At 43.2% G+C, this 22,021-nt stretch overlaps 1 protein-coding gene across 13 annotated transcripts in view; it reads left to right on the top strand.

Annotated features, from left to right (window-relative positions):
- The window catches only part of SAMD4A (sterile alpha motif domain containing 4A), a 233,191-nt gene that overhangs the window by 132,046 nt on the left and 79,124 nt on the right, over positions 1-22,021 (top strand). For 5 of the 13 annotated variants that reach the window (XM_059055712.2, XM_059055716.2, XM_067028451.1 and 2 more), the window contains one exon: positions 19,712-20,230. In XM_059055712.2, coding sequence (XP_058911695.1) covers positions 19,712-20,230 — 519 coding nt within the window. Of the gene's footprint in view, positions 1-2,186; positions 2,255-2,628; positions 2,766-4,117; positions 4,201-6,615; positions 6,994-19,230; positions 19,413-19,711; positions 20,231-22,021 lie in introns of those variants that run through there. The other 8 variants (XM_067028449.1, XM_067028454.1, XM_067028458.1 and 5 more) reach the window with 6 other exon arrangements.

Genomic DNA, 22,021 nt, shown 5'->3' with positions numbered 1-22,021 from the left:
GAATAACACTGCTATGAACACGAGTGTACAAGTATCTGTAGATTTATTCTTTGCAGTTTCAGAAAAACTGACCTTTGTTGAATGGAAAGAAGTTGCAGAGAGATGGATTAGGGCTTCGATAATTCTAGCTCTCTTTGATGGTGAAAGTGGCATCCCCGTGGCTCGGTTCAGCCCAGGTGACCATCAGGGAAGAAGAAAGGTGGGAGGCCCAAAACTAGTAAAGGAAGGGCCAGAGAATCTCTGAGGGCCCTTCCATCTCCAGAATTCTGTGATTCTCACGCAGATGGACTGTGCATCCTAAGGGAACCACCTGGAGAAGAAGAAAGTGGTGTCTGACCAACTTTCCCCTGGAAAAAAAAAGGGAAAGTGAAATGGTAAATTATTTATCAGTCAGGGGAGGTGACTTGCTGAACTATCTCTGGCTGGACTTGAGATCAGAAGCTGAGGATGCTGTGAAGCTCAGACAAAGGCTCTGTTTAGTCTTGGGGAGAGCTCCCCAGAGCTCCTAAGAAAGCTCTCTTGCACACTAGCATCTGGGGGTGGTGAGTCGGGGTGAGAGGGCCACGGTTCTCAGCACAATCCCCTGATGTCTTCCCGGAAAGGAGGGCTGCTGCTGGGAGACCAGAGCCCCATCTTCATGTAGACTATGCTGGTCCAGGTCAGGGCTGAAGGAAGGTGGAGAAAGCTGGATTGGGGAATATCCGGCAGTGAATGTCAGCTGAGGTGGGGATGCCCTGGGATCCAGCACAATTAGCTGCATTCTGTTACAGTTGGGGGTTTTCTTATCATTAATTGGGGAGGCCTAGCCAGAGAATTCCAGTATTCCACAGTGAGTTTAATTGTGGGTGATTTCATTCTGCCCTTTTTATGTTGAAGCCAGGGGCTTGCGTCATATAACAGTGAATTCAGGGAGATTTTTATTTGCATGTGAATCATCGCTTTTCCAGCTGAATGTCACTTACTTGGAATTTTCATCTGATTTTGTTTTTGTTTTTGCTCTTGGTGTTTTTCCATCAGGCTCTTTGGCTAACCAGAAAAAAAAAAAAAAAATAGAGGAAGGGCTCAATCTGACTGGAACAGGGTTTGAGTTGGCAACTCCAAAAGGAGAGTATTATGAATGTGAAAAAAAGAAAACGGATGCTTTATTTTGCTTTGAGGGAGGGACCGAGGCCAAGTCAAATTGAGAGCTCTAATTTGGGAATGGTGTTATTACAGGTCATTGGGAGTTGGTTACGCTCTAAATTGGGAGGCCAGTCACATGAGGAGGCAGCAAAGACAGATCACATGGGGGACACTGGGGCTCTTTTACAATGAAGTTTTATTTTATTTACTACACAGTTAAAATGCACTTCTGTCATGTTGAGAAACCAAGTCACCTTATTGGCTGGTGAGCGCTCCCTGTCTTGGCCCATCAGTTGTTTTATAAATGAGCTAGTTCTTCCCATATGTGTGCTTTCTGAGGCTTTATTTAGGTACTGGAATCTGTTCAGTGATTAGTAGAGCAAGCCATGTACTGAAGGTTATATATCTGTTCTTCACCTTCACATGCAGATCTTATTCTGAGGGTCTTGCTTCCTTTTCTTCCAAAGGCTCTACCCATTTTAGATCTCAATCAAGGCATTCTGGTAACTTCAAAATACATATATGTGTGTTTATGTGTGCGTGTATATGTACACATCTATATTTATTTATTAGATTATCTACTTATTAGATTATCTTTCATTTTATCAGTACTGTTTCTGTTAGCCTGCAAAATAAAAACAAATACTTGTTAGTTGGGTCCTGCCTCACCATGGGCCATTAGGAACGAAGTATTCTTCCTACCCTCAAACTGCAAACCCTTGACATTCTTGGCACCTTGAGGCTGACCAAGAACAGTTGTGTGTGGTAAAACTGCTCATTTTTCTTGGAGAATTAAGTCAGCGTTCTTGATATATAAAAGGCCTGAGTAGTTAGCCGTGTTTGAAATAAAAACAAAAAAGCAGCCCAGGAAGAATATCAGGAATTCAGTGTCCCGTGCAAACAAGTTGTGCTCATGGTCCTAAATGAGACACGTTACTAAGGCTGTGACACAGAGTCTGCTGGTGCTTTGGAGGCATGTGGACTGGCGATGCTTGTGATCAGGGTTAGGAATAGAAGGTGTGTGGAAACTTTCTATAAAAGGCAGCCAGGTCCCCTGGACTGGTGTGGACAAGCGGTCAGGAAGCTCTGGCACTGTTCATGGCCATACTAGGGTATGGCTGCCTGACCTTGGGTGAGCTTCTCTGTGCCTCAGTTTCCCTGAAGCACCATATTGGTTTTGGGAGGGGAAGATAAGGACTTCCGGAGATGTAGGAGATGTGAGATGTGATCAGGTAGATGGAGGGAGCTTGGTGTCACGGGAGCTCATATCAGGTCTGTGTCCCCAAACAGGGCTGGGCTACTAGTCTCCTCAGGCATCATCCACTCTGGGTGATGCCTCTGACATCACAATACCCAGCTGGACACTCAATAATGCTGATCTGTGCCCAGTGGACACCAGAGGAGGGAAGAAAAGGCAGAGGACAAAGTGGAGAGGAAGGAGATGGAGTAATCCCTTACGTGATAATCCCATCAACTCACAACTTTTTCACCTAACATCTGGTTCAGGTGTAATGTGTTCAGCTCCATACAACCTGTACAGCGTCTGTGCCGTCCCTCCCAAACTCAGCAAAATATCATCGTTCTCTAATCAAGAGAATTTTGCTCCTGTTGCTACATGTGTCTCGTGGTTCATCGTCAGACCCGTGAGTTGATAACTTCTTCACTAAAGGCTCTCCGGAGCAACCGTTTAGAGGTAATGCCCTGGCTTTGTGGTCCAGGCTCCTCTGGGTCTCCTGCAGACCCCTCTCCACCCTCCTCCTTGGGACCGCACAAAACTCTGGGAAGATGAGGGGGTGGCTTGTGAAGGTGTGATTCTATGGTAACAATGCTTTAAAACAGGAATTTTCATCTTCTTTGTATTCATGAGCCATCCCAGGCCTGGTCAAACTTTGTTTCTTGTTCTGACAACACTCTTAAAACCCACATGGGGGCTTCCCTGGTGGCGCAGTGGTTGAGAGTCCGCCTGCAGATGCAGGGGACATGGGTTCGAGCCCCGGTCCGGGAAGATCCCACATGCCGCGGAGCGGCTGGGCCCATGAGCCATGGCCGCTGGGCCTGTGCGTCCGGAGCCTGTGCTCCGCAGCGGGAGAGGCCACAGCAGTGAGAGGCCCGCGTACCACCAAAAAAAAAAAAAACAACAAAAAAAACCCCACATGGGCCAAATCGTGGCTCCCCCATGTAGCCTTAGAAGGCGCTATCACTCCTTTTATCTGGCTAGATGGCTATGAATAGAAAACTTGAGAGATCAGCCCTGTCCTGGAAATATTATGGCATTTTGCTAGCTAATTTGTTGGTTAATTTTTTAATCCAGCAACTTCTTCTTTAAAATAGATTCCTTTTGCCCCTTGAATTGATTCCTCTCAGCCCTTCTCCTGTTAAGAAATTAGTTTTCCAACCTGGTTTCCCACCAGCCTTAACTTGCTGATCATCCCAGAGCTGGAAATTGGAGCTGCCTTAACCAAGGAGGCTACGATTTTCTCTTAGTTCCTTTGACCAGGGGTTCTCAAACTTAAGCCTGGATCCGAATCACCTGAAGGGTTTTTAATTACAAAGTTTTCAATTCAGTAGATCTAGGGAGGGGTCCCACATTTGCATTTCCAACAAGTTCCCAGGTGTGCAGCCCCTTACCTTTGGAGAACCAGTGTGTTAGGTCTTTTTGGCTCTCCTGTTCTCCCCTCCCCCCCCTTCCCCAGCCTGTAGCGGAGGGGCCCATGGAGCCTTAACCTCGCTTCTCAGATAATGGGGACTGTTGCTAACAATTAGAGGACATTCACGATGGGCCAGACAGTGGTCTCCATGCTTTACACAGATTAAATAATTCAAACAGCACAGCAATCCTATGAAGTGTTCCGTCTTCCAGATGATGCCCTGAAGTGTACAGAATTGCCCCAGGTCACACAGCTAACTAAATGGAAGGTCGAGATCCAGACCCAAACAATACAGCTGGAATCTGTGCTCTCAATGCTTTATTATCTTTCTTTTCCTTTTCCTCAAGTTACTTAGAGCACCTGGTACTCCTACAGTCCTTGGAAGTGAATACCTCAGAAAGGAGCCCCAAGACAACTGAGCCCATCTTAGGTACTTGTAATCTGCATCTCGGGGTCCGAGTCTCCAGGCGGCTCGGCTTCCCCACGTGTGTGTGTGTGTGTGTGTGTGTGTGTGTGTGTGTGTGTGTGTGTGTGTGTGTAGGTGGGTGGGTGGGTGGGAAGGGATCTCAGTGGATAGGCTCAGTGGATAGGTCCAGACCTCCAGGTCCAGAAGAGAGGCCAGCCCTCCCCTTCTGTTGGGGCACAGTGTCCCCTCACCATTCTGCCTTGGTCCGGAGATTTCTACTATGGACACTTAGCACCCTAACCAGAGACAGACGAAGCCAGATCTGCGTCCTCAGCTGTGATAGAAAAGTGCATGTGTCTTTTCTCCAGTCTGGTCCAGCAAGCATGTGTGGTCAGCACTGTCCTTGGCAAACAAACAGTAGAGACTTAAGTGGGAGGCACTGGCCCTGCCCTCAAGGAGCCCATGGTCTAATGGAGGAGAAAGAGTATCGTATGTCACTGAGGTAGACAGTGTGGTAGAGAAGCAGTGAGGGCCAGAGTAGATCAACAGGCTTCAAGGAAGGAGGGAAATTCCTAAACCATGTCATGGAGAATGGCAGGGGCAGGAGGGAGTGAGTGTGGTTGTATACAGGGCATATCTACAGCAAAGAATATTTAATGATAAATAATAGTCTCTTAGGATTTGAACAGCCAAGGTTAAGTCTCTATGGGTATAGTTTTATCTGATTAAGCTCTTCATGTTTTTCCAGTAAATAACGTGTCAGATGCTGGCTGGAGGTCTGCTGGAGGTTCTGGAGTTACTTTAGAAAATAGATTCTACTCCTTACAGAGTTGCCTGTTTGGAGAGCTCTTTAAAGTATTTTTATTTAAAGTATTTATTTAAAGTACCTATTTAAAGTATTTCTCTACCCCTCTGGTCTGATTCTTTCCAAATTTTTTGTATTACAGTCTTCTCTATGTGGTACAAAACTTTTCTCATGGCTATCTCTGACCCTGCACACCCCATTGAAAAAGAGGGATCCTAGAACCAGGCCATATGCATTGATAGGGACCAAAGATAAATATCCAGTGGATAAATACATCCACCTCTAAAGGTGGTGGCATAAAGCCAGATTAAAACAAAACAGGCCGTTGCTGTCACTCCCTGCTCTAGACTAGTGTGGCCTAAGTCCTCTCACTGTTTTCGTGTCTTCCTTTGGTTTAGAATTCTAGACGGTATGTTTGAGGCTCAGGAAGCAAGAGGCCCTTGTCCACAGACATTATAACTATGGGCTCTGAGCTCTTGTCTTCTCCTGCAGCAGTCCCACAAAGTCTCCTAAAGCAGAGTGCCCTCATCCGGTCAGTCCTGCTGATTCTGGCCCAGCCACTGGCCTGTGGCTCTGTTTAATTGCATAGTGAGATGCCCAGAGGAGGGAAATGGCCTCTCATTTCTGATTAGAGAATTACATCCTTTACCACCCTTTTCTGCTTCAGACCCCACTGCCCGGGAGAACTTCAGAAATTAAAAAGTAGCCCTTCTTCTCGAAAAATCTGAAAAGTCTTATTCTGTGTCGTTGCTTCGACAGACCTACTAACCTGAACGTGAGTTCAGTGTACAAGTAAGAGGTGAAAATAACCTGCCTTTTCTGCTTGCCTTTGCATAAATTCCTGGAGTTGGCTAATAGCTCAAGAGATCCAGTAAGGGAGGTGTGCTTCTAACTCCCTCTGCAGGGCTGTGGGTAGTGAGGACCAGAGGGTGAGATTGGCTCCGTCCTAGGGTTAGTCACCCAACTCTGTCCTTGGGTGGTTAACCAGGCCCTTCTTTTCAAATACATTAACAGTTAATTTGTGACCATGGATTCAAATATCCTGCTTTCACAAACGTGTCCATTCTATCCTCTGCCGAATAACTTGTACACGTATTTAAGAATTCCTGGGCTTCCCTGGTGGCGCAGTGGTTGAGAGTCCGCCTGCCTATGTAGGGGACACGGGTTCGTGCCCCGGTCCGGGAGGATCCCACATGCCGCGGAGCGGCTGGGCCCATGAGCCATGGCCGCTTGGGCCTGCACGTCCGGAGCCTGTGCTCCGCAACGGGAGAGGCCACAACAGTGAGAGGCCCGTGTACCGCTAAAAAAAAAAAAAAAAAAAAAGAATTCCTACCTAAGGGCATGATGCAAACATGTTACTATCAACTTTTCCAACATGGGTATTTTGGGCATATGTGCGTGCTGTTCCTTGGTGACAATATTTACACGCATCCCAGGGTTCCCACATTCACACTCACACTTTGGATTCCCATCTCTCAAGATGGGAAATTTTGTCGAGCAACTTCCTCATTATTTTAGAAAGTGTGGGACCTGGTGACTCAATAGTCCAGACTCATTTCAAGACACAGTACGTCTCCACATGGTCAGAGGTGATTCACTCTGGCCCTTGCCAGACTTGTGAGGTTTACAAACCTATTGTGTGAAGTGGCTGTTGTTCAGCTGGGTCTGCTGGATGGAGCACAGACTATTCCTTTGTGATTTGGCCTTGTTTATATTCCTCCTGACACTCCTTGGTTGACTCTGTCTGGACATTGCCAGGGATTTTGGTCCTGGAGTTCTTCGGTAACAAATGTCATTGCTGGATGAGAGTTCTTCAGTAACAAATCTCATTTCAAATCTGTACAGATTTGAAGTACCTGGACCACAGTGTACTTCTTTTCATGCTCTCATTCCCAGTGCTGCTTAGGCTGAATCTAAGCGCAGGAGTGCAAAGCCTGTTTTTTTCTTCTGCAAGGTCACCGTGAGGATTGCTAATTCATTATTTTGAAATACGATTGGAGAGTCATTTTGTGGTATGTGGGGTTTGTCAGTGGTGGTCTGGGAGGGTGAGAGGGGCACTGAAGATTAGCGACTGGGAAAGCTTCCTGCTTTGGGAACATTTAACGCCTCTCCTCAGAGGGTTTTTGGGTATAAAAAAACTAGCCGAATGTGGTTTGCAAAGATTTGTCTTGCATTTGTCAAGAGTAAGGTAACATTTTCTTCATCTCTGATTTACATGATTCTTAGGAGGCCCGTTCCTATGAGGTTTCATTAGAACATAATCACTTATGGCCAAAAAAATTTGGACACGCTACAGCCTTAACACAGCCCTATTGGCATTGGTTTTGTCTCTTTCTTCAACAGATGTTTGCAAAAGAGTCATATTAAATGCATTTAATTCTGCTGTCTCAGCCTAACAAATCTTTATCATGAAGATTAATTGGTGTCAGTTACAAGCAGGAAAAGCTCCCATTATGCTTTTGTTCTCTAGCACTTGGGGAAATTTTCCATCCTAAATAGAATATTGAAATGGGGGATGTAGTAAAGATTTTCAAAACTGAGCTAATCATTTTATTTTACTTTTTTACATATTCCTGTTTCTATTTGACTTTAAAGCTAAAATTAATCAGAATTCCACACAGTCAAACAAGAAAGAGGTGACTGAACAGTTTTGGGGTGACCGTTGGTACCTTCTATTGCTTGCAGGTCACCCAGTCCATCAGTCTTTGTTTAAAGGAAATTTCTAGGAAGAACCTCAGATTTTGAGTAAGAAATCCCAAAGTCTAAAAAACTATCAAACAAAATGCCTGGGGACAATTTTATATAGCCATTTAAAAACATGATTAATAAGGAAATGGTAATGCAAGGGAAAATGGAGACAAATCACTCCCCTCATGAAGCTTATATTCTAGTAGAGAAAGATGGAAACTGAGTGTGGTACACAGCAGGTCACAGGATAAGTGCTGTGGAGAACAATAAAGCAGGACAGGGGGATAGGAAGTGTAGGGTGAGGGGGCGATGTGGGCAGTTTAAGAGTGTGTACAGAGAAGGTCTCACTAAGAAGTTAACATGTGAGCAAAGACGGAACTGAGGGAGGCTGGATGTGGGTCTGGGGGAAGAGTGTTCCAGGCAGGTGCAAATGTTGGGAGGTAGGCCCAGGTCTGGCATGTAAAGGAACAGCAAGGGAACCAGGATGGACTGACATGAATGAGGGACAGTAGTAGGGGGTGGGCTAGATCACAGAGGGGCTAATAGTCTGTTCTATGGCTTTTACCATTGGAATGTTTGATCAGAGAAGTGACATGACCTATCTTCTGGTATAAAAAGACTATTCTGCTTATTATATTGATAGTTAGCTTCTGGATATATTTTGAAGATCCAGCACATAGGATTTGCTAACAGATGAAAGTAGTCAAGGATACTCCAAGGTTTCCACCTGAACTACTGGGAAGATGGAAAAGCCATTTGCTGAGATAGAAAAGAAGACCAAAGGCACAGGTCTAGTGAGAGTGAAAGCAAGAGTTCAGTTTGGGACTTGTTAACCTGTGCTGGAGATACAACTGTAGAAGTTGTCTGCATACTCGTCAGGCCAGAGGTCAGAACTGAGGCAAGTGGTAGGGTGAGGTGCCTGTCTTATGTGCCCTCAGGGGTGGGGCAGCCTCAGACCTATGAGAGTTAGCCATTGCCAGGAGGAGGTCAGAAGCCTGAAGGTGAATCCCAACCCTAACTTGAGATTTCAGGACTAGTTACTGCTGACCTGGGTCCTTCAGGAGCAAAGGAGACCTCCTGGATTGCCCAGCCATGCTGGTACCCAGGAGAAAAGGGACCAAGATGGAAAGTCCCCATTTAAGAGATGACAAGATCACTTGGGAGCAGTAAGGGATTATTATAGGTATCTGTTGGGGCCAGAGGTGTCTGGTTCTTGCTCTTTGAGGACGGTCAGGTGCCTATGAATGACCAGCCCCTAACCACCATCGTACTTTCAGAGAAATCGCTGGTGGTTATAATGGGCTATGGAGTCCACTACGTAGACCCCTGCCTTTTCTAGTGAATTCAAGGGGCAGTAGCATTTTTGAGTGATTCTTTTTACCAAGTAACATGAAGCTCCCTGTACTAATTAACTATTGCTATGTGACAAATTACCCCAAAACTTAATGGCTTCACATAATAACGTTTATCTCACAGTTTTCTGAGGGTCAGAAATTTGAGATGGCCTCGCTGGGTGGCTCTGGCTTAAAGTCTCTGGCAAGGTTGCAATCAAGATATTGACTAGAGCTGGAGAATCCACTTCCAAGGTGGCTTACTCACATGGCTGGCAAGTTGGTGCTGACTGTTAGCAGGAGGCCTGGGTTCCTCCCCATACGGCGGCCTCTCCTGGGGCTGCCTGAGTGTCTTCATAACTGGAGTGGCTATAGCTTCCGCCAGAGCGAGTGAACCAAGAGAGTGAGGTGCAAGCTGCTATGCCTTTTATGACCTAATCTCAGAACACCTCCCTCACACTCTGTTGGTCACATACAACTGTTCAGATTCGGTGTTGGGGGAGAGTACACAAGGGCATGAAGGGACCGCCAGCCAGCAATCACCCTCCTTGAAAATAGGGAGGAGGTTTCTATCTTCTCAATCCTTTGCATCTACTCAAAGCACCGCTTGCAGCACCACTTCCATGTTATCTGGGGTCCCCCATCACAACTGGTCTAATCCACATCTCTTGCAGGGCTCCACCAAATTACTGGGATGTTTCTTTAGCCATCTCTAGCTCAAGAGGATCCCTTGGGAGAGAGTAGGCAAACGCAGGTGCCAACACAGGAATCCCACTGTTTGCCATGTTGGTTTTTGCCATTTCCCCCTGACTTTTTAGGTGCCCTCTCAGCTCCCATCCCTACCAAATGCATGGCGTGTGGTATTCCCAGAGTCCTTCAGTCCCTGATTTGTGCGAAGATGCACTACAGTTAGAAGCCTTTATTACACGATGTGTCTAGGATTGAGTTTGTAATACAAATTCTTTCAGAGAGCTTTTGACCATTTCAGACCCACTGTATTCCTGCCTTTTAGTGTATTTATTTAACCAGTACTTCTTGTATGTGTGCATTTAATTTCCAGCCATTTCTTGCATGAGCAAATCGCCTAAATACACTTGTGAGAAACTTTTATGGTAAATGTTATTAAACTGAAAACAAGGGTATAATAAAATAACAATTTAAAGGTAATTTACTAACAACTGGAGCCCTTAAACATTGACATACCATTGTGTAGTAATATATTTATTTATTTATTTATTTATTTATTTATTTTTAAAACATCTTTATTGAAGTATAACTGTTTTACAATGGTGTGTTAGTTTCTGCTTTACAACAAAGTGAATCAGTTATACATATACATATATCCACATATCTCCTCCCTCTTGCGTCTCCCTCACTCCCACCCTCCCTATCCCACCCCTCTAGGTGGTCACAAACCACTGAGCTGATCTCCCTGTGCTATGCGGCTGCTTCCCACTAGCTACCAGACTTGGTATTTAAACACATTCTTTGTCACTCCAAGAATCACTGGGACAGCTTCTTAATCCTCATGGTCTTTAGTTATAGCTCTTTCAAGATTTTTTTTACTACTCCTATGTCACTGGTTTATAAATTATAAATCATTAGCTTTTACCCACATAAAACATCCAGAAAAGTCTTATCTCTACTGCTTATCCAGAGAAATAATAAGGAAAACATTCAGAGAAAGTAATAGAGGTGAGTTGGCATCATTGAACCTTATTGTTCTTGGACTTCCGTCCTCTAGGCTATCTACCGACTAGAGTGATATTGGGGTGGATAATGATAGAAACTGCATCACAGAAGTGATCGATTAGTTGAACATTTTGAGGATTCCTGGGTCTTCCCCAGTAAGGAGAATTCCTTGAATACACAACTCAGTAAAGGCTTCTTCTGCCTGGAAGGTGGTGTGGATGACACAAAGAAGGCCAGTGGGCAGCTGGGCAGGACCTGCCATTCCTATACCAAGTCCCCGCATGCAGGGCCTGGCTTCTGTTTTAAGGTGGAGATTCTCACTCTCATCCGTGCTCTGGGGATACTCCCCCTGAGAGACTGATTCAGCCAATCAGTGCTAGCTGATTAATTTGCCATAAGGAGGGACCTTATATCCTCAAAGGAGCCAGAGAGACTAGATGTTCTCAAAGTCCATATAATCAGCACAGGAAGGCCTCCACAGGAAGCCAAATCATAATCAGAAACCATTTATTAAGTTGCCCTGAAAAATCATCATGACAGAATCTAGAAATCCCTTGTCTGTATGATCAGTTCATCCTCTCCCTACAGGTACCTGGGGAGCTAAATCATAGTCCAAAGGTTGTTTAGTGAGTGGATAACCAGGATGAGAGAAGCTAAGTGAGGGGAATGTTTAGTGGCAACAGGTTAGCTTCATGAGTCCAGCTCAGAATGGGAATGACCTTGCACTAAGGACTGAATAACTAGAAGCCAAAGGGCTAAAATTTCCTTTTTCCTAGAGGGGTCTTAGATAGGTGTATCAGTTATCTTTACCCCAAACGTAGAAGCTTAATACAACAATAAACATGTTATCACACACAGTTTCTCTGGCTCAGGAATACGACGCAGGGCCCCTCAAGATGTTCTCTGGAGTGTAGTCACCTGAAGCCTTCACGGAGGCTAAGAGTTCTGCTTCCAAGTTGGTGCTGCGGGCAGCAGGACTTAGTTCCTTACCATCCAGACCTCTGTCCCTACTGGGTGGCTTGAGAGTCCTCACAGCATGGCAGCTGGCTTCCCCCAGAGTGAGTACCCCAAGAGAGAGCAAGATCAAAGCTGCAGTGCCTCTTCTAATCCATGAAGTCACGCACTGTCACTTCTGCTACATTCTGTTTGATAGAAGTGACTCATTAACCCCAGCCTGCTCTCAGAGAGAGTTGATTGGCTCCACCTTTTGGAGAGGACTGACAAAGACATAGTGGACATATCTTAAAACCACAAAAGGTACATTGTCCTCTGTACCTTCTTTTTTTCTACACTTCCATAGCTGACCCAACTCTTCTACTGATCCATATATTCTTAAAATTTTTTTACATTATTATATTTGTAAATATAATGTACATATAAACATTTTAGAGACTTCTCCGGCAGTCCAGTGGTTAAGACTCCATCTTCCAATGCAGGGGGTGTGGGGTGGATCCCTGGTCGGGGAGCTAAGATCCCACATGCCATGGGGTGCAGCCAAACTTTTTCTTTTTTAATTAAAAAAATTTTTTTGAAATTGTTATGTGTAATTATATATTATACAATTATATTTTAATGTATTCTATAATTACATGTGTAGTATATAATTATATATGTGGTATATAATTATGTATGTATTATAAGTATTAATATATTTAGCTTATAGCCAAGCTCTTCTAGTATGATAGTCATTATGTATCTTTATGCTAATTTGCATACCCCCATTCTTCCACCTCCCTAGATGGGGGACCTGGGGCAAGTTACTTGACCTCTCTGTGCCTCTGTGTCCCCATCCATAAAGTAAGGCTGTAATAGGACCTGTGTCATAAGCTTCGTGTGAGGATTAAACGAGGAATTACATGCACAGAGCTTAGAAGAGCCCCTGGCACACAGAAAACATCCAGTACTGTTAGCCCTCAGCATGGCAGCTGAGCAGTGGCAGGAACAGTTTGATCCAGTAGGTGTAGTTAGCCCTCAGAAGGCCATTGTATTTCCATGTTCCCAGAGGCAGTAAACAAAAGTCACAGCTGTCTTCATGGCCATGCCACAGCCCCACAGCATCCAAGCCCTGTCCCGAGGATAGAGAAAACACCTTTTCAGGCCTGGAAGGGACCAAGGGTCAGCAGCCTCTTTGCTGTGCTTGTTTCTCCTCTGGATCCCAGGTTAATCCCAGTCGGAGAGGGCTTACCTGGAGATGACAGGTTTCGTTTGTACTCTGAGTCCTATTTATTGATAAATTTTGTTTTTGTTCCTAATCTTTTTCTAGGCTAACCTTTCGTGGAAGGGTAGAATATCCAAACAGGAAAGTAACCTCGCAAAAAGCTAGGGAGTTCCTCAGCCTCAAGGATTTGTATTAAAGGTTGTTCCCAAATTTTATTTTTAAACATACATTTTTCAGGGTATACGCTGGCTATGTGTGATCAGTGTTGGTGTTGGACATAGATCCATCTTCACTTCAGGCCCTTTTGCTTCTTGCCAGTGCCTCTTTAGTTCCTTGGGCTTAATGAATAGATTTTATCTTCATCCTAAGCATGTTCATAATTTAAAACATGCCGGGTGTTTGCTGAAAAGGTATTGATGAGAAAGTTAAAACTGGTGTTTTCTTCATCTCCCAGAGCAACTTTAAAAGAAAGGCTGTATACCTAGTGGAATGTATGAGGGTTGTCTTGTGTCAGGTGGCAATTTGCTAAATATAGGGAGCTTGGAGGGACCTGCTGAGGTCATCTGTGCCCTCCCACCTGCCTTCCCCATCTGAATGTCTCCAGCCCTGTGCTAGCCAATTCAGTAGTCACCAGCCACACATGGCCTCTGAGCATTTCAGCTGTGGCTAGTCCAAGTTGAGATGTGCTGTCAGTGGTAAAGTACACCCCGGATTAAAAGAAATAAATTTATTGAAGTATAGTTGATGTATAATATTGTGCACATTACAGATGTACAGTATAGTGATTCACAATTTTTAAAGGTTATACTCCATTTATAGTTATTATAAAATATTGGCTACATTCCATGTGTTGTACAAGATATTCTTGTAGCTTATTTTATACATAATAGTTTGTACCTCTTAATCCCTTACCCCTGTACTGCCACTTCTCCTTCCCTCTCCCCACTGGTAACTACTAGTTTGTTCCACATATCTGAGTCTGCTTCTTTTTTTAAATTTTATTTATTTATTATTATTTTTTGGCTGCGTTGGGTCTTCGTTGCTGCAAGGAGGCTTTCTCTAGTTGCAGCGAACACGGGCTGCTCTTTGTTGCGATGCGCGGGCTTCTCATTGCGGTGGCTTCTCTTGTTGTGGAGCATGGGCTCTAGGCACATGGGCTTCAGTAGTTGTGGCTCATGGGCTCTAAAGCGCAGGCTCAGTAGTTGTGGCGCATGGGCTTAGTTGCTCCGTGGCATGTGGGATCTTCCCGGACCAGGGCTTGAACTCGTGTCCCTTGGATTGGCAGGTGGATTCTTAACTACTGCACCACCAGGGAAGCCCTGTTTCTTTTTTATTATAGTCACTCATTTGTTGTATTTTTTAGATTCCACATATAAGTAATATCATATAGTATTTGTCTTTCTCTGGCTTATTTCACTTAGCATAGTACCCTCCAAGTCCATCCATGTTGTTGCAAAATTTCTTTCTTTTTTACGGCTGAGTAGTATTCCGTTGTATATATGTACCACATCTTCTTTATCCATTCCTCTGTTGATGAACACTTAGGTTACTTCCATACCTTGGCAATTGTAAATAATGCTTCTATGAACATTGGGGTGCATGTATCTTTTCAAATTAGCATTTTTGTTTTTTCAGATATATAACCAGCAGTGGAATTTCTGAGTCATATAGTAGTTCTATTTTTAGATTTTGAGAAAGTTCCATACTGTTTTCCACAGTGGCTGCACCAATTTACATTCCCACCAACAGAGGGTTACCTTTACTCCACATCTTCACCAACATTTGTTATCTGTGTTCTTTTTGATGATAGCCATTCTGACAGGTGTGAGGTAATATCTCATTGTGGTTTTGATTTGCATTTCCCTGTTGATTAGCAATGTTGAGCATCTTTTCATGTGCCCGTTGGCCATCTGCATTTCTTCTTTGGAAAAATGTTGCCAATTTTTTAATCAGGTTGTTCTTTTGATGTTGAGTTGTATGAGCTGTTTTATATGTTGGAAATTAACCCCTTATTGGTCATATCATTTGCAAATATTTTCTCCCATTCAGTAGGTTGTCTTTTAATTTTGTCAGTGGTCTTCTTTGCTCTGCAAAATCTTTTAAGTTTAATTAGGTCCTTTTTATTTATTTTCACTTTTATTTCCTTTGCTTTAGGGGATGGATCCAAAAAAGTATTGCTGTGATTTATGTCAAAGAGTGTTCTGCCTACATTTTCTTCTAGGAGTTTTATCATTTCTGGTCTTACATTTGGTCTTTAATCCATTTTGAGTTTATTTTTGTATATGGTATTAAAGAATGTTCTAATTTCATTCTTTGACATGTAGCTGTCCAGTTTTCCCAGCACCACTTATTGAAGAGACTGTCTTTTCTGCATTGTATATTCTTGCCTCCTTTGTTGTATATTAATTGACCATATGTGTGTGGGTTTATTTCTGGACTCTCTATTCTGATCCATTGATCTATGCATCTATTTTTGTGCCAGTACCATACTGTTTTGATTACTGTATCTTTGTAGTATAGTCTGAAGTCAGGGAGCATGACTCCTCCAGCTCTGTTCTTCTTTCTCAAGATTGATTTGTCCATTTGGGATTTTCTTTGTTTCCATACAAATTTTTAAATTATTTGTTCTAGTTCTGTGAAAAATGCCATTAGTATTTTGATATAGATTACACTGAATCTGTAGCTTGCCTTGGGTAGTCTGAAGTGCACCCTGTATTTTGAAGACTTAATACAAAGAAAATGTAAAATGTTTCATCAGTAATTTTTACTGCTTACAAGTTGAAATAATAATATAATAATATAATGGATTAAATAAAATATATCATTAAAATTAATTTTACCTCCTTTTAACTTTTCTTTTAATACTAGAAAATTTTAAATTGTGTATGCTCACATTATATTTCTATCTGACAGTGCTTCTCTGGACCATCTATCTCTATTCTTCAAGCCCCGAGGATGGAGGTTGTAGAGACTTCCTTGGTGACTCCTCTGAGTCTTTTGTCATTCTGGCACTTCATATCCAATCTTATTCTCTCATGCTTTAATTTGAAGACTTCGGCTTCAAGTAGTTGACTGTCCATCTCCTTATGAAATCCCTACTTGAAAAAAGTCAAGTATCTCTTCATATTGTTCAGTTATAAGCCCATTACCTTTGACCTTTCTACCTCTTTTCCAACTCTGATAATATTTTATTTTATTGAAGTATAGTTGATTTATTAATGCAGTGTTATGTTAACTTCCACTGTACAACAAAGTGTTCCGTTATACATACACACACACACACATATATATATTTTTTTCATATTCTTTTCAATTATGGATTATCACAGGATATTGAATATAGTTCCCTATGCTATACAGTAGGATCTTGTTGTTTATCCATTCTATATATAATAGTTTGCATCTGCTAATCCCAAACTCCCAGTCCAACCCCCCCCCGCTACCCTTGGCAACCACAAGTCTGTTCTCTACGTCTGTGAGTCTGTTTTGTAGATAACTTCATTTGTGTCATATTTTAGATTCCACATATAAGTGATATCATATGGTATTTGTCTTTCTCTTTCTGACTTACTTCACTTAGTGTCATAATCTCTAGGTCCATCCATGTTGCTGCAAATGGTATTATTTCATTCTTTTATGTGGCTGAGTAGTATTCTATTGTATATATGTACCACAACTTTATCCATTCCTCTGTTGATGGACATTTAGGTTGTTTGCATGTCTTGGCTATTGTGAATAGTGCTGCTATGCATAGAGTTGCATGTATCTGTTTGAATTACAGTTTTGTCCAGATATATTCCCAGGATTGCTGGATCACGTGGCAATTCTATTTTTAGTTTTCTCAGGAACCTCCATATGGTTTTCCATAGTGGCTGCACCAATTTACATTCCCACCAACAGTGTAGGAGGGTTCCCTTTTCTCTACACCCTTTCTAGCATTTGTTATTTGTAGACTTTTTAATGATGATGATTCTAACTGGTGTGATGTGGTACCTCTTTGTAGTTTTTAAATTTTTTTAACAATTTATTATTTTTGGCTGTGTGGGGTCTTTGTTGCTGTGCACAGGCTTTCTCTAGTTGAGGCTAGCGGGGGCTACTCTTTGTTGAGGTACACAGGCTTCTCATTGCAGTGGCTTCTCTTGTTGAGGAGCATGGGCTCTAGGCACATGGGCTTCAGTAGTTGTGGCATGCAGGTTCAGTAGTTGTGGCTCGTGGGCTCTCGAGCACAGGCTCAGTAGTTGTGGTGCACAGGCTTAGTTGCTCCACGGCATGTGGGATCTTCCCAGACAAGGGCTTGAACCTGTGTGCCTTGCATTAGCAGGCAGATTCTTAACCACTGCACCACCAGGGAAGACCCCTCATTGTAGTTTTGATTCACATTTCTCTAATAATTAGTGATGTTGAACATCTTTTCATGTGCCTGTTGGCCATCTGTATGTCATCTTTGGAGAAATGTCTATTTAGGTCTTCTGCCCATTTTTTGATTGGGTTGTTTGTGGTTTTTTTTTTCGTAATTGAGTTGTATGTGCTGCTTGTATATTTTGGAAATTAAGCCCTTGTCGGTCACATCACTTGCAAATATTTCTCCCAGTCTGTAGGTTGTCTTTTCGTTTTGTTTATGGTTTCCTTTGCTATACAAAAGCTTGCAAGTTTGATTAGGTTCCATTTTGTTTATTTTTGCTTTTATTTCTATTGCCTTGGGAGACTGACCTAAGAAAACACTGGTATGATTTATGTCAGAGAATGTTTTGCCTGTGTTCTCTTCTAGGAGTTTTATGGTATCATGTTTTATATTTAAGTCTTTAAGCCATTTTAAGTTTATTTTTGTGTATGGTGTGATGGTGTGTTCTAACTTCATTGATTTATTTACATCTGGCTGGCTATCCAACTTCCCAACACCACTTGCTGAAGAGACTGTCTTTTCTCCATTGTATATTCTTACCTCCTTCCTTGAAGATTAATTGACCGTAGGTGTGTGGGTTTATTTCTGGGGTCTCTGTTCTGTTCCACTGATCCATATGTCTGTTTTTATGCCAGTACCATGCTGTCTTGATTACTGTAGCTTTGTATCAACTCTGATAATTTTTAAACTTGGTATCTGAAACCACCCATCATGGCTCTAACATGGGCCTGACTAATGCAGAGACAAATAGAAGAAATTATTTCCACTACCAAGTACTTGACGGGTCCTTTTGATACATTACATCATTTAATCCTATAACACAAGGAGGGACAGGTGCTCTTGGTAGCACTCTTCACTGATGAGGGAGTTGAGGCTCGAGAGGTTGAGTAACTTACCAGAGTTCCATTGCCAATTAGGTGCCAGAGCTGAGATTCATGCCCATGTGTTCCTGACTCTGACGCCCACATTCTTTCATTACTTACCATGTCTTTCTCACCTGATACTTTTCATTGAATACACCCCTTAGTCTTGAGAGGCCTTATCCTACACTGGTGCCTGGTGCCTACAAAAGCTGGTGCGGTGCCTTTGTAGCTTATGGTCAACACTGACTCTTGAGCTTGTTCTGGTATGTTTGTGCCTCACTAGAATTGTGAAGCCCTTCTGCTAAATTCCAGAAATGCCTTTTCAACCCTGCAGATACTTTGTGAAAGCCCTAGCCCTTCTACGGTCATCACTGGGCCAGAGTTGAGGTGTTCGGGTGTTCGGAATGACTTTTCTGGAGGGAGCTTTCTTTCCTATCATCCCAGACCCCATGGATAACTATCAGTCTCCAAAACAAGCTACTTTTCAAAGGCCAGTTAAGGCAATTAATCCATGTTTACCTAACGGCCAAAAATCTGTGGTTTGAATAGTAGGGAATAGGAGGGGTTCCTTGGGAGAGTGTTAAAAACAAATCTTTTCATGGATGAACCTTGAAGACATTATGCTAAGTGCAATAAGCTTGTCACAAAAGGGCAAATACTATATAATTCCACTTAAATACAGTAACTAGAGTAGTCAAATATATAGAGACAGAAGGTAGAATGATGGTCATCATGGGATAGGAGAGGGAATGAGGAGTCAGTGTTTCATGGGTACAGAGTTTCAGTTTGGGAAGATAAAGATCTGGAGATGGATAGTGGTGATGGCTATGCAACGATATGAATGTACTTAATGCCACAGAACTGTACACTTAAACATGGTTAAAATGGCAAATATTATGTATATTTTATCATAATAAAAATAACCAAACAGATCTTCTATATTTAAAGAAAAATAGCTTGCTTAGCATGAGTGATCAGAGGTGCCACTGGAGCTAAGTCTTGGGTCTATTGTTCATTCTAGCTTTGAGATCACAGTCATTTTCTGAGTCAGCTTCTCATGAGGAAGGTGCAGGCGTACTTCACCGAGCTGAGGGGTGTCCTCTTTTCCCTGACAGATTTCTCCATCTAGGAAGTTTTACCAACTTCAAACAAATGCCTTTTCCAGGGCTTCAACCACTTTCCACAAATGTCTGGGGAAGGGAAAGCAGCCGTACCTTCGTGGACTCCACTATATGGACCCTTGATTATACTCACTTTTCCACGGAGATTTTCTTATCCCTTCTTCACCTATCTGAGGGTATGCCTAGACTTTCCTAAGAAATAAAATGGCTGTAAATTGTATTTGTTTGTACCGAAGTGGTCATAGCCTCTTTGGAGACCTGCATGAGAATTAGATTGAGCACCCAAACATCTCAGAGTCACTGCCCCCTGACAACCTGAGGGCAGTTATCCAACTCAATACAGAGGCTGTTTTGAGAAAATTTAGCCAGGGTGCGTAGATTGGGACTCTAATCCCCAGGAATTCTCTTTACAGTGTGGTGCTTGGTGCCACTGTGGGTGTAATTGCTTATTTGCCCTGCATATTTTCCTTTTCAGGAATCATTAACCAATGGCAACAGGAATCCAAGGATAAAGTGATTTCCCTCCTGTTGACTCACCTGCCTTTGCTGAAGCCAGGAAACCTCGACGCAAAAGTAGAGTATATGAAACTGCTGCCCCAAATCCTGGCGCACTCCATTGAACACAACCAGCACATCGAGGAGAGCAGGCAGCTGCTGTCCTACGCTTTGATCCATCCGGCCACTTCGTTGGAAGACCGCAGTGCTTTGGCCATGTGGCTGAACCACTTGGAGGACCGCACGTCGACCAGCTTTGGCGGCCAGAACCGAGGCCGCTCGGACTCTGTGGATTATGGGCAGACGTACTACTATCACCAAAGACAGAACTCCGACGACAAGCTTAATGGGTGGCAGAACTCTCGGGATTCTGGGATTTGCATCAACGCCTCCAACTGGCAGGACAAAAGCCTGGGGTGTGAGAATGGCCACGTGCCCCTCTACTCCTCTTCATCCGTCCCCACAACAATCAATACGATTGGAACCAGCACAAGTACAAGTAAGTCCCCGAGAAGCCCTTTAGTGCAGTCTGGTTTGGCGACTTGCTGTGTGTGGCGTGTCCCACTGGGAATGTCTGCTCTGAGCACCCTGTAACCCTGGGAGAGAAGGGCTGATTGGAATTGGCTGTGGGAAAGGGCTCTTTGGACCCCATCTTTGTTGTTCTTTCAACTCTGGAAAGAGAAAAATGCTGGGCAGCTAAAAATGATTGATGGCCCAAATTCGGGTTACAAACAGACCCCCAAAAAAGAAAAAATTAAATGAGACAGATTAAGTGGTGAAAGAAGGAAACTTCCTGTTTCCACAAACAGAAATGCCTTTCACCCGCTATCTTTCACCTGGGGTTTTTGGATTTGCTGAGACACTGAGTTCCTGTGTGATTCTCTAAACCTGATTCTAACCCATGGTTAACCAGACAGCCTCATGGGCTTTGTGCATTTTCCTTTCTTTTCACTTCTTTTGTTTCTTTTCCTTTCTTTTTTTTCTTTCTTTCTTTCTTTTCCTTATTTATTTTTTTTAAATTTCACCCTGGAATGTTCCCTCCCTTGCATCTCCTGGATTTAATCCCCAGTTGTCAGGGTCACTTTTCCTCCTGACCAGGGGGAGCAGGTTTGCTAACTGAGAATGCTGCTCTGTGCTGCGGCCTGGTGTGGATGCTGTGGCCTTCTCTTGCTCCGTCTAACCCCTTAGGAGAGGTGGGGCAGGAATGGCTTTGCGGGAGGGGAGAGCAGAGGACAACCTCCTCCTCTTTTGACCACTAAAGCAAAGTACTCTGCCCACAGCTGGGACCAGGGCCAGGAGTCCTCCTCTCTATGGCTCCCCACTTAGGCTGAGCAAAGTGACAAACATGCCACTGGTGCTTCTGTAAAGTGGCAATGTGGGAGAGTGGCCTGCCATTAAACAGAGTTCCCTGATGCTAGTTTGCATGTGTCCCTGAAGACAGCGTCAGTGCATAGATAACTTTCTTGGGGAAAAGCTTTTGCGGTTAGACCTTATGTGCCTGTCAACATGCAGGAACCCCCAATTAAAAGATCTGAGAGGATTAAGGATTGTCAGTGACAGTTTCTTGGCCTCTACCTCCACTCGGATCTTTTGGCTAATGGGCCTTTTTATACGTAAGGGTGTTGAATTTTTACTACATTGATTGAAACAGTACTTTAGTGGAATAATCAAAGAAGTACTTAAGATACCGCATTGATAATGCCACAACATGAGGTTTTAAAATTCTTTCGTCCATTTTTATATTTAGATATTGATAATTTGCAAATTTGGGGAATTAGGTGATTATTGCATCATTAGTTTAGTGTAAGAGGTTCTGGTGACAGTTTTTTTCACAGACTAGTAATCCAGGGAACAGTTTCACTAACCTCTGTGTGACAGAGAGTGATGGCTTGAACTATTCAAGCAGACACATGCAGGCTGGGATGACAGAGCTTCTTGGCCGGAGTTTCCTGGGTCAGTGACAGAATTCAGTAATTGTTACAAAACTCTTTGATAGCTGGGAGAGATGCAGTCTCTGAGCTGCCTACCCTCTCAAAACTTGGTCTTTTGTATTTTAAGGGGTTGAGTTTAATGGCATTTGTCTTGAAATTAGTCTTGGGTCATCGCATTTCCATCTCTGCTGATTTACACATTCCGGGGTCTTGATAAGGTTAGTACAATTTGAGATGGTTATCAGATTGTAGTCAACAGACACTTTTCTATTTCACTGTGGCTACCTCGACCAACAGAGGGGAGGAAATGCTTAGATGATTGTCATGGCCTCCTAGGCCTTTGAGCCCAGTGTAGTACT

Source organism: Kogia breviceps, chromosome 3, assembly GCF_026419965.1.
Source record: "Kogia breviceps isolate mKogBre1 chromosome 3, mKogBre1 haplotype 1, whole genome shotgun sequence".
Classification (NCBI taxonomy): domain Eukaryota; kingdom Metazoa; phylum Chordata; class Mammalia; order Artiodactyla; family Physeteridae; genus Kogia; species Kogia breviceps.
Note: the sequence above shows the minus strand (reverse complement) of the source record. Positions and strands in the feature narration are given on the sequence as shown.